The sequence below is a fragment of the Pieris brassicae genome, chromosome 7, assembly GCF_905147105.1.
Source record: "Pieris brassicae chromosome 7, ilPieBrab1.1, whole genome shotgun sequence".
Lineage (NCBI taxonomy): Eukaryota > Metazoa > Arthropoda > Insecta > Lepidoptera > Pieridae > Pieris > Pieris brassicae.
The window spans coordinates 17389387-17402750 of NC_059671.1; the positions used below are offsets into that span (position 1 = coordinate 17389387).

The 13364-nt window shown below is 32.1% G+C and overlaps 4 protein-coding genes across 4 annotated transcripts; 2 read left to right on the forward strand and 2 right to left on the reverse strand.

The window, feature by feature from the left end:
- The first annotated feature begins 173 nt into the window (after positions 1-173).
- LOC123712466 (tetraspanin-7-like) lies at positions 174-2025 on the forward strand. Its single transcript, XM_045665564.1, has 5 exons — positions 174-358; positions 427-615; positions 691-852; positions 965-1093; positions 1714-2025. The coding sequence occupies exons 1-5, from the start codon at positions 185-187 to the stop codon at positions 1867-1869; spliced, it is 810 nt and encodes a 269-aa protein (XP_045521520.1). The 5' UTR covers positions 174-184; the 3' UTR covers positions 1870-2025.
- Positions 2026-2280: 255 nt separating this feature from the next.
- Positions 2281-4251, reverse strand: LOC123712465 (general transcription factor IIF subunit 2). The gene is made up of 4 exons (XM_045665563.1): positions 3647-4251; positions 3333-3544; positions 2851-2976; positions 2281-2482 (listed from the first exon to the last, which is right to left on the reverse strand). Exons 1-4 carry the CDS (start codon positions 3951-3953, stop codon positions 2312-2314), a joined length of 816 nt encoding a protein of 271 aa, XP_045521519.1. The 5' UTR covers positions 3954-4251; the 3' UTR covers positions 2281-2311.
- A 564-nt stretch (positions 4252-4815) lies between these two features.
- LOC123711743 lies at positions 4816-10415 on the forward strand. The gene is made up of 7 exons (XM_045664478.1): positions 4816-5039; positions 5111-5316; positions 5501-5720; positions 5937-6118; positions 6484-6622; positions 7041-7171; positions 7279-10415. The coding sequence occupies exons 1-7, from the start codon at positions 4998-5000 to the stop codon at positions 9533-9535; spliced, it is 3177 nt and encodes a 1058-aa protein (XP_045520434.1). The 5' UTR covers positions 4816-4997; the 3' UTR covers positions 9536-10415.
- Positions 10416-10492: 77 nt separating this feature from the next.
- On the reverse strand, positions 10493-11501 carry LOC123711744 (small nuclear ribonucleoprotein-associated protein B). The gene is made up of 2 exons (XM_045664479.1): positions 11372-11501; positions 10493-11276 (listed from the first exon to the last, which is right to left on the reverse strand). The coding sequence occupies exons 1-2, from the start codon at positions 11372-11374 to the stop codon at positions 10716-10718; spliced, it is 564 nt and encodes a 187-aa protein (XP_045520435.1). The 5' UTR covers positions 11375-11501; the 3' UTR covers positions 10493-10715.
- Between the last annotated feature and the right edge of the window lie 1863 nt (positions 11502-13364).

Here is a 13364-nt window from a genome sequence, read left to right on the forward strand (position 1 = left end):
ACTGTATGGCCTCGAAGGAATATAGAATGTAAAATATACAAGCAATATTCATCCAGATTTTAAATACAAGCAGATGACGAAGTCTTGGTGCAGGTAAGCCACGCCTTGCACTCGCCGGCTATGGCGGATAAAATGCATTTTTTTATTTACAAACAAAAGACGCCGATTATTTGGCGCATGCGTTATGCAACAGCGCGCGCAATTCCCAGGAAAAGGGCTCACAGTGGCTCAAGCTCAAGGCTTAAGTAAAACATATCCCTCAAATCATATGAACGCCACGATGGGGAACCAATATAAGCACCTGGCCTTAATTACTTGCATGAAATCTGTTCTGTTCGCATTTAATTTTGTCTTTTGGGTAAGTTAATGCATCTATGACGCATCAATCTCTGCTAACGTTGCTAATGCTATTTTTGCTTTGTCCAGGTCACAGGAATATGTATTCTTATTGTGGGGCTTTGGGCGGAGTTCGACCTTTACCAATACATGAATCTGTCACCAGACTTTACTGGTGCAGCTCCTCATGTGATCATAGGGATATCCACTCTCATGGTCATTACGAGCTCGGTCGCATTCTCCTGCATCGTTAAAGGGCAACCAGTTCTTTTATTCATTGTAAGTGTTCCTGGATTTATATTATTTATTTTTACCTAAGAAAGTTTAAGTATAATGTTAATTTTTTGCTCGCAGTACGGCTCTTTCATGCTATGCATCTTCATGATGGAAGTGGGGCTGAGCGCTTCGGTGGTATGTTTCAGGGACGGCTTCGCCCAAGGCTTGTACGAGGGTCTTACTGAAACATTAAAGAACTACGACCCTGTCAAGACCAATTTTGACTTTGCTCAATCCGCGGTAAGTAACAATAGCGAAAGTCGTGTTACGAACATCTGCTATCGTGCAGTAGAAATCTCACCATCCATACATGGTGATATTAAACATTTATAATATACTAAGATTTTTTTAGATGCAATGCTGCGGCGTCTCGAACTACACTGACTGGATCTGGTTTTCTCCACAACGGGTGATTCCGACATCATGCTGCATTAACACCACACACTGCGTTACTGCCAATTATAACGACGTCTACCAAAGGGTAACATGTTTTTATAATTAACTTGTTTGGAATAAACACGTGTCGCGCTAGCTTTTTTAGAGTTACTGTGAATAGGACAAAGGAAACACCTACATGTACTTTAATTGTAGATAGCAACCTGAACTTGATTTCAAAACTATATTTATTAAAAATAAAAATACCGCGTAATCACAGAAACAAACAAAGACAAAAATCAGTAAGCTAGCTAGTCTACAGATATGTTATATTTCAAAAATAATTGAAGGTAGTTTTGTTCTCATTTCAGAAAGACTAAGTAAAATTAGCATTATCTAATATTTTTTCTACATACATAATATATAAGGTAGGTATCAAGTAACCCTTGGAGTTAAAATCAAACAATGTTTAGGGTACGAATCAAAGTTTAAAGCGCTAGTTGATTCCTGTATGTAGGCAAAGATATATTTAACATACGCAAATAACAAGTCACTTTGTACTATAAAGGTAAGATATATAAACCAGGCTCAGCGCTTGGTTACTGCGAGTGAATGTTAAATTTCTTAGTAAGTTTAGGTCAAAAGGTATATATTATCGTTAGTTATTTTATGCTTCAATTTACGATAACACATCTTCGCTATATGTACATCGTTCTTGATTTTCAGGGATGCTATGCAGTGATTTACATGAACATAAAGGACAATATGGACTTGATTATTGCGATCGCTATTGCAACATCGGTTTTGCCACTCGCAGGCGCAGCAATGTCCTGCTGCCTCGGGAACTACATACGGCGAACCAAATATGATGCTATTGGCTAAACCCGACTCAAATAATGGCGATTCAATATTTACGACTTGTTATCTTGAATTAAAATATCAATGTTACTACTCAAATGTTTAATATTAGCGTTGTGACTCCCTTCTATTTTATGGAACTTTAAATTATATCTAAATGTGAAATAAATAAAGTTGGCCAACTAATATGACTTTTTATTTATATGAGACGCAATGTTTTGAGTAACCTTAATTGTCTAACCTGCACACAATTTGAAATTTGTCCATAAATCGAATTTTTTTTTTAATAAAAAGTAATGTCCGTTCCGATTAGAAATTAAGTAGACTATCCTATGTTTAAAAAACAACATATATTCATTAATACATAAAGTGTTTTAAATAACTTTTGATTTTATATTTACTAAAATTAAATAAGTCTATATAAAAAAACTCAAATATAATTTAGCATGTATTTAAAAAAAAATATTTAGTCACTATCTGAACTATTTTTGTCATCTTTTGTTTCAACAGGGACATCTTGCTTATAATGTCTGTACTCTGGTTTCAGTTCCCACATATTTTTATGTGGATTCTTCAAGTTATAATTACAAACTTCTTTTAAAATCTCCTTAAGGTATACAATTGGTTGTCTGGTTATCTGAAATAATTATTTACTATATATACCATTTACTTCTAAATAGCGATTAATTCTAAGGAAACTAAATTCGTCTATCTCATATAAATATCACTATAGAACAGGCCTTTGTTCGACAAATAAAGGATTTCCAGCAAAATGATTTAAAACTTATTACTAAAAACAGTCAATTTTTTTGTTTAATAAATGAGTTTATACTACAGATATAAGGGAAAAATTATAATCAACTATAAATTATTAACCTACATTGCCTTGAAAATCTTCAATTGTGAATTTAGTTTAAATTTTTATATATGTTTAATATTAGTATATCTAAACTCATAATTGTAAAGATGTAAATATCCAGATTATGGTTTACACTATTTTTTTACCTTTTGTAAATCCTTGATATTGTAATATTGATGTTTCTCAAAGGCAGCAAATAAAACATTAAGCACAGCCTCCTTATCATCTCGGGCTTTCTTGCCCTCTGCTTTCTTCTGTTCTCGGTATTCTCTCTGAAAATTATTTAATTTACTTTATTTATAAAACTTTTTGACTTAATTTTTAACTTTTAAATAAACATATCAACAGTTAAATGTAACTATTCTGATTAAAAAACTTATTATATAGAAAACTACCAATGGGGGGCAGGTTTTTTAAACCACAGCTGCTATTAATGACAGCCCATGTGGTGCTAAAAGTGCTCCAGTCGTGAGGCACCACAAACAACCAAATGATAAGAATTGGTATTCTCTTAGTGGAATTTTGTATTTTCTTATATAACTTGGATTTTATTAAAATTATCATTTTATATTATTATTGCAGAATCTATATTAGTCTATATGTTCTAATTTAGAAATGTAGTACTTACATTATGTTTATGATCTGAAACTGGTTTGAAGTTTTGAACAATTTTGTCTAACTGCTGTACTTGCCTTTGAGGCATTGAAGCCTTTCTAATAGATTCTGACTTAAGCTTATAGTATATTGAATCTGCAAATGGTTTACATTCTAACTTCTGTACAATCCTCCCTTCCATATACAACTTTTCAGATTCTGGTACCACTGAATCGGTTTGATTAGCTGTAAATATTAGTGATAAATTAGATCATTAATTTAAATAAAATGGAATGAATTATAATAGTCTAAACACATGTAAGTAAGTATTTGAAAACAAGTACTTACGCACTAAATGAGAGAAAACCCCCAAGGATTGTCTTGTTACATTTGATACATCCAGGCGATGTTCTTTAGGTATACTTTGCTCTCCAGGGTCTTTAAGACATAGTACACCCTCCGACAATGATAACTGAACCTGAGGCTTCTGACGAGCTACGCGGGATATTTTCAATTTCCCAACTTCGATGTCCCCAGGAGCTTTATCCCATTTCGTTGCAATATATTTAGGCACTTTCACTAACCACACACCACGGCCGGTATTCGACAAATCTAGCTCTCGATCAACCTGTGGCACAGCATTTGTACTAGTCATATCTACCCAATAAAATGCGACGTGGTAGTTAGCAAAAATTCCCTGAATTATATGCAGAAAACTCAATGATTCTGAACAATGTTTTGTAAACTGAAATTGGTAATTAAAGTTAAAAAGTTAACTTATAATATTATTCATTGAAATAAAGAAAGATTGTCAATCAACTAATGCAAGTTCCTAAGTTATACTCAATTAATATACTATTTTCTAATTAGTTTTGATTACAGAATTGCTGATTATGTGAAATGTGAAAAATTTAACTAATTACTAATATCATGATCATTTTGCAACTATCCTAACTACGAAAGAGACAGATTATTTTTAATTCTGACATTATTTATCGTCTTATGTTACTGTTTTATATAATCTGTAAATTATTAAACATCAAATTATTAGGGTTGTACTTCTGTCACATTTTGAACCATATTTGTAGACCGTAACGTCTTTCTCCCGGTTCTTTTCTTTTTCCGATTTTCAAAATTAATTTTACATGTAAAAACGTAACACATATTGAAAATTTTAATGTTTAGATTTAAATTCACGTAACATGAACTTAAATTTTAAGCCTTGATACTGAAAACAATGATAGCTGAATTGATCACTACTGGAACTTTATTTACCATTTAATTTTAGTATATTTACAGTTACCTTTCTTAGGTTCTGGTCCAAATCTCAATTATTGTATACGATCCGATATTTAAGTATAGGAGTAGTTGAAATAATGATAGGATTATCGACGGTCCGATCTTCAATAAAATCGTTAGATCCGTGGTTACATATAACGTAATCTGTGCATTACATCAAAGTCAAAAAAATCTGTGAACAAAAATTAAAGAATTTTAGAAATAGAATATTTGTTCGAAATACATAACAATTCATAGTATATTATTTATTTTTCTAATTTACAAACATATTGGTGCAATGTATTATTATATTATAAATTATTTTAACGCAGTGCATTTATGAAGAAAGAAGACGTTGCTGTTTTCTTTTTTACCGTTCTCTGCCTTACTTATTTACAATACTAATGTATCTATTGTTACAATGTTCGGGTATAGCAAAGAAGCAGTTCGCGTGAAAGTAAAGGTAAAAATTATATTTATGGAAATAATAGCATAGAAAGTTCTTAAAATAACAATTATAATATGTTTTTTCAGAAATGTGAAGGAAAACTTCAGCCTGAATTGCGAAAGTTTTCAGTGGATCCTCAAATAACTTCTTTAGAAGTTTTACAAAGTATTTTGATCAAAGCATTTGATATAAAATCTGATTTTACTTTAACCTATAGGACGATTGATGACATTGGCCAGGATGTTTATTTACCATTGCTCTCTGATTGGGATTTGGATGCGGCATTTCTCAAGTAATTTTATTTTTAATGTGTTGACAATATTAAAATGTGATAATTTTTAATTCGAAAACATAAAAGTGTGTTTTATCATATTCACATGAATGTATAAAAGTTAAAAATTTAAGGAGCTAGAGACTTGGGCGTTTATATATTTCAAATAAAGTTAGCTAAATTAAATTAAAGTAACTGTTTTTAGAGCACATAATACAGCACTCACACAGAAAACAGAACCATGTGTTCAATTAAAAGTGGATATGAAGCCCTTTGCAGAAGCTTCTGAGGATTGGGAGCCACCTGTGCTTTCGTCTGGTTCTATAAGTCAAACTACCAAGGAGCCACCCATTGTTCAACCATGTGTCATTCAAACAGATAAACCTGAAATACAAACAGGTTTACAAGGAATGATTATGAATCGGGTAAGGAACAAGATTATGAATGGTTTATCAGTATTCTAAAATATAGGCTAAGTTTATGTTAATCTCTTAATAATATATTACTATAACATATAATCATGCCATGCGTGTTGCCCATTGAAAAATAATAGTTATAAAAAATTATCAGCCAACTGTACCTGTAAAATTTATGTAAAATGTAAAATTAGAAATTTTTTAATTTACATTTTATAAATTCAGGTAGAAAAAACATTTAATATGGTATCAAGAGCGTTGAACTTGTATGAAGATCCTAATACACCACCTAGGCCACCCTTGAATGATGTGGAGTTTAGAACATTTCTGGATGCTGTTGGCCTAATTAACAATACAACTAAATTAAGGGAAGTTATTTACTGTGGAGGCATTGAACCAAGTCTAAGGTATTCTACCTAACCTTTTTATCTAATCTTTGAAAATCTGTTCTGTTTCAACTCTATAACCAGTTTTACTAATATTGGGGCATGGAGTAAAAATTGTTTGTTATTTAACTTATAGAAATAGATAGTACATTGGAATGATTTGATAGGACTGTTACTGATAGCTGCACATATAAGTTCTTGTTATATATTGCTGTAACCGAGAAGCTACATAGAAATAATATTGTAAATATTTTAATTTAATTTTGCTGAAGAATTTCGTATTTTTAAATTACTCAACTGCCTAAAACTAATACTTTTCTGTCTCTTTCTTTTTTTAAAGAAGCTTTCAATAGACATTATTATTAATTTTTTTTCATATTCAACAGGAAGGTTGTGTGGAAACATATACTGAATGTTTATCCTGAAGGAATGACCGGAAAAGAGAGAATGGACTATATCAAAAAGAAGGCAAATGAATATTATACACTAAGGGCAAAATGGAAGGACTGTATACAGAATGGAAAGGTATGTTTAATCTAGTCAACTTCTGACTGGAATGTCCATGATTACAGCATTTTTGCGACTATTTTTCACTTGGTAACTTATTAAAAGAGAGTAAGATGGGTTGTTTAAAACTCTATTAGAATATTTACATATATAGTGCATTCATATAGAACTATTAGCATCCGAAAATTTACTTAATTGTGATTTGTGTTCAATTATTGCAACACCTTTATGGAATGATCCACTTATAAAATTGGTTGAAAACCAATTTAAGGTTTCTTTAATAAATCAGCTTATTAAGAGTCTTAAATTAAGACAATCATTACATTCAAGAGCCTCTTGCTTGTTTGCCCTATACCATTATAATTACTTTGGTTTGTCATGTTAATCATAGTAAATAATATAAAAAATATATATATTTATCCTCCATAATATTCAGATTAATGCCGATTTGGCATATGTTACCAGTATGGTGCGGAAGGATGTACTCCGAACTGATAGACATCACGATTTTTATGCTGGAAGTGATGACAATCAAAATATTGCATCACTCTTCAACATTTTAACAACGTAAGTAATATAATAAAAGTATGTATTTGCTTTGCATAAAACTGGTACAAAATGCAGTATCTTCTTTTATATTATATGATTTAAATTGAAGATGTTTCACTTTTCAGATATGCTTTGTACCATCCAACTGTCAGTTATTGTCAAGGAATGTCAGATTTAGCATCACCACTGCTTGTAACAATGGGTGATGAAGCACATGCGTACATCTGCCTTTGTGCTCTAATGACAAGATTATATCCCAACTTTTTATTAGACGGTGAAGCTATGACTTTAAAATTTAGTCATCTGACAGAATCTCTTCAAGTTTATGATCCAGACTTTTACAATTATTTAAAATCACAACAAGCAGATGATCTTTTGTTTTGCTATAGATGGTTGTTGCTAGAAATGAAACGTGAATTTGCATTTGATGACGCTTTACGAATGTTAGAAGTATTATGGGCTTCTTTACCTCAAAAATTGCCCAACCCTGAATTATCATTAATGGAAAAGGATTTTGACTTGTCATATGAAGTTCCAATTGACCCTCCACCTTCAAGCCCATTGCTCAAAGCACCAAGAGAAAATGCATATACAAAAGTTTGTGCTATGAGGAGACAAAGCTCCAGCTTCAGTTTGGCAAATGTCAAGGCACCTAAACTTTCTACAACTAAACCTACAAATCTTAGTTTAGATGAAAATGCTGTAAGGAAAGCACTGAATAGTACATCATTGAAGCATGCAAAGGGTTTCCAAAGTCTAGATGATGCTACTTTACAGATATGTAAAGCTAATCAGGATGAAAAATCTCCAGACAGGGTAAAAGAAAATTTAAAAGTATTGATGAAAGATGTAAATATTTCTAAGCCAAGTATGACAAGTGTACCTGAAGATGTGAAAACTGATAATTCACAGGAACCACAATTGGAATGGTCAAGTACAGGAAATTTAGTCAATGGAACATCTAAACCTGAAGAAACCAGAATATCTAAAGAAACACCTCTAGGTAACCAAATAAGACTCCTACGAGATAAAATATCAGAACATAATAACAAATTCTTTTCGTCTATAGATAAATTTGAAAACACTTTAGGTGAAGATGGTGACAATAAACCCAAAATTAAAATGATAAAAAATCTTAATGAATTTTTAAACTTTGCAACTGGAGCCAAAATTAATAATATTAAGCCAGACACTAGCACACAACTAGAAAAATCTGACTTCAAACATTGCCCTAAAATCACATTAGCAAATACTTTACATGTATATGACAACCTCACAGCTAGGATAAAAAATCATACAACATCAAGAATAAGTGTAGAAATTAATGATGGGAGTAGCCCTGATGATTCACAGGAATATTATCCTATGACAACTTCCATGACTAGAGAATTAAGACTTGAATTAGAACATTTGGATAGACAAGTTTTTGGTCCATCATATGTCAATAGATGCAGTATGGTCTGTGACTCTCCATCTGAATCTACAAGCACAGATGAAAAACCATCCAAACATTCTGAAATTAATGATATAACCATGCAAAATTTAGATGTCCAAGTAGAAGCAACACACACAGTTCAGACAATAAAAAAGTCACCATTATTAGATGCTACAAAAATGAATGCACGAAGTGTAGAAGATATTTATCTATGGGAAAATCCGCTTCATAGGAATACTTCAACAACGCGAGTAACGGCTAGCTGCCCTCAAACACCTGATGAACAAGCAGAGCTTGACTTCGATGGTGACACAGGAGAAATATTCGAAGAACATTCAGGAAAGAAATCAATTACTCCCATTAGATTACTTAGAAAAAATAACTCTTTGGAACCACAAGACTTAAGTCAGTATAAAAGTTCAAACATACAATCCAGTGAGTCTGATCCCGAGGATTCTATACATATGACACCAACAAATCAAGATGTTAATTTAAAATCACATAAGTTTTTTTCAAATATGTCACAGGAATTGGAAAATGCAAAGCGAAACTGTGAATCTATACTTAATGCTAGACAATCTAATTTACACAATGTTGCATCGACTATCAATAATTTTCAGAGAAAGTATGATGTTTTTAAACCACCACTAAAAAATGTGCCAGCCACAAACATTGGAGATAATTCAAGTAAAACCACTATGAACAATCTTCCTTGTCCCACTGTGTTTGGAGGTGGAAATCCATTCCTTATGTACTTATGTCTAACAGTATTATTACAGCATAGGGACTATGTAATGAGAAATCACATGGATTATAATGAATTAGCAATGCATTTTGATAAGATGGTGAGAAAACATAATGTTAACAGGGTATTAAATCAAGCTCGGCAAATGTATGCCATGTATTTAAAGCAACAATCACAAAAGACTGGTGATGTGACTACTTGAATGTAAGGAAATCTATGCTCAGAATTATGGAATCTAGAGTAGAATAATGAATTTGCCTACTCAATATAATGCTTTTGCCCAGTTATTTTCAATGGTAACTTTATGTTTACTGTCATTTTATTTCTATTTGTATGTTTTAAATTCAAATATCTATACTAGTCTGACAAAATCATCTTAAGCTTGCAAAAAGTGATCTACATATTTTGTGTTAAGTAAAAGCCTAATATTACCATATTAATAGAGGTTAGCGATTATTATATCATAATGCCAATATTAATACTGTGGTTTTCTAGTCTTAACAATAAATTAATGCACTTAAGTATCATAATAAACCTGGTAAAATATTTGAAAGGGGTTGATACTCAATTCTACTTATTGACCATCATGTAGATCACAGACTTTCAAATTATAATTCATACTAAAACAATTATACACTGAATTATAAACTAGTTTGATGGTTGGTTATTGTGAATTAGTCTGACGGTTGAGAGATTATGATTTTGTATGGAATACACATATTGATGTGAAATATATATATCTTAAGTGTCAATGTAACACCAAGTTGTGAATCCTCCTACTTTATTAACCTAGTATTGTAAAGCCAAAATTTTAATTTGTATTATTGTACTTCCAATTGTGATATTATTTTAAATATTGTATGAATTTTAATTTATCATTCCAACTGTCACAAAACTTAGTTTTCCAAAACTTATTGTAATAGGAAAGGGTTACTTATGCATTTATAACTATTAGAAAGTATGAGGTCAAATACAATGTTATTTCCTTATAATTAGGGGCCTATATTTGAGTGAAATCATTGTGCTTTTACCATTATATTCAGATCATTCCTAATTTTACTGTAAATACAATCTATTTCATACACTTGATTTTCTTCTAAGTCCTTAACTTGAATTCTATGTATTAAGAAAATTTAGACTGAATAAATGAAAATAATAATGGCATACTAATTTTTATTTTTAGTGCAAAAATTGCATCTCACACTGAACAGATAAGTTATTGATGTGTGAACTGAATTTAATCAAGGAAAATAAATTTAATACTTAATCATTCTTTTAATTATGTTACTTTTTCTTAATGTCACATAACACAAAACACTGCACATTCACTTGAACTTGACAATAGCAGATGGACCACTGTAAATATTAAAATTAATCCTATTCTAATAACGGCGCATACCAGGAGGTCCGCGGCCGGGGCCTCCCCGACCCATACCAGGCGGTGCACCCATCATACCAGGTGGAGGACCACCCATCATAGGCCCACCTCTCATTTGTGGTGGTGCTGACATTTGACCTCTACCACCAGGCGCCATATGTTGTTGAGAAGGTCCACCGACACCCCTAGCTGGACCCTGAAGCCCTGGAGGTGGTCCACCAAAACCAGCACCTCGCCCAGCAACCCGACCGGCACCTGGACCACCCATAGCACCAGGCAGAGGTACTCGGGGCAAGCCTTCTTCAGGGGGAGGCGGGCCTTCAATTGTTAACGAAACTATGTTTTCTCCTCTTAACAATACAAAACCAAGCGTCCGCTTTTCTTCTCGGTCTGCAGTTTTAGCATTTTTAGATTTAATTTTTCTAAATTCTTCACAGTCTCCTAATATCAAATTCATATGTTTATCAAACGCCTTAAAGGTCCCTATAAATGTACGAGAGTCTTGTAATATTACTCTAACTCGGTAATTAATATGCTGTTGCATTTTGTTGTTCTTTCCTATAGTCTGAAAACAAACAAAAATAACAAAAGTGAGCATAGAAATAATTATAAGTTTAGAAATTGTCACATATAAGTATCTTAATAAGTATACCAAATTACCATTTTTGCTGTTGATTATTTAAACAATCGGGGATATAAAATACAAGCAATAATCAAAATTTTCCCGGTTCCTAACAAATTACAACAACAAAAATTCATAGACAATGAAACATGAACGAAATCAAATGTGATTTGACACTTGACAGTTACTGTTATTCGTTGTCAGCAATGACCACAGATATCCTTTAAATTCATATTTATTCGTTACATAACTCTTGCCTTGTACTACATCTTACTTGGGTCGACTTTTAATTATTTTTAAACTTAAACTTACACAATATTTTTTATTGATATGGGAGTTGTATTCTTAAAAATTGAAATAAATCACCTTAAACCAAAGACAATTCAATCTATGCTTAGGGATGGGATCGTGGTGTTTCTACTTTCTGGGGTCAATTTGATTTGAAAAAATCGACGTTGGTTACATTTGTATTTATTAAAACGAAAATATGTTGTTGACATCCATAAACGCTATCTGTTACACTAAACGCAACATAAGTTCACACTTATACCAACAATTCGAAGCAAAACTGAAACTATCTTTCTAGTTTAACAGAAGTAAAGTTCATCAAATTTATACGAAAACAATGATCAGCTGGTCTAGGACCGGCGAAAAGATCAGCAAACAGAGTAAAGATATAGAATATTCGAGAAATGAGCAGTGATATATTTTTGTCTTGTTTTTAAAGTTTTACTCCTTTTGGCGCGTTAGAGAAAAATGATGAGAGTAAATTTTTACGATGCGCGCGCACCGTCATAAAAAATCGACACCCTGAAGTTAGTTGGTTAGTCAACATTTTAGTTTTTTTCTATTATTAGTGTCGTTTTTTCTACAAACGTTTTAGAAAAGATCATTATGTTGTTAGCCGAATAAGTATAACTTCTAACGCGTGTACATAAGTACACACACATTTTTTAAATAAAATTCATAATATGAAATTATGTAGAGTGTAGAATGAAATATAAACAAAAATGCAAGTTAAATAAAGTTGAAAAAATGGTCCAACATCTCATTCTCACACCCACTGCGGGTGCGTCTTCTGACGCTTCGAAGTCATTCGAAATCTATAGTTTGTAGTTTTTACTACAAACTATCGGCGTAAAAACTCTAGTTAAAAAAGCAACGCAATGATCCAGATAAAATGATACACAGTTCCGATCATATTACGGATTCGATGCGACCCAAAACCGCCGGCACGTTTTCTGATCGCCACATCACTATCTAATGTTTTATGATATGGATAAATAGACACACAAATTATTGAACATTTCGCTTGAACTTTGTTTGAAATGTGTATATAAATTTAAAATATGTTATTCTTAAATACTCAAAGTCTCTATCCCTGCAATTTGTCAAAACCCTAAAACTTTGTCCTATACGAAAAAAATGACGAAAACGAAATATTAATCAAATTATCCGGTTGTTTTGGTAAACGCCGAGGGTTTATGTATAACGTTACAAACATTGTTTTCTTTAATAATAAATCCATATAGAAAAGAGATACCTTGATGACAAAATTCTATACTTATAACCAGAAAGACGTTGCATCTCACACTAGCCTATCTATAAAATCCTACAGAGCTTACAACCGATCTTTATTTCGATGTTTGACCTTACACTGAAATGTCACCGTACTCGCCACGTGTGAGTCGATAGACCATTCGCAGTTCGCTTCTCGTTAGGGTCCTTACAATGTACTACAGGTGGAGTTGTAAATTTAATGTCATTTTCATTTTAAAAATACTCTAGAAATCTCTTTACGGAACGGCCTAGCTGCGAGGCCATTCGTACGTTTCTATTGTAATCTTAATACAGTTTAATGAAACAATATAATTTCTTGGCTTTATCTAAAATCAGGTAGCAGTTATAACCACCTATATTCACAATACATTATACAGAACCTTTATATATATAACAATATTCTATTAAAGCCAATGCTTTGTTGTATTTTGTAAGGTTTATTAATTAGTAATTACACTACAGAGTAAGGAA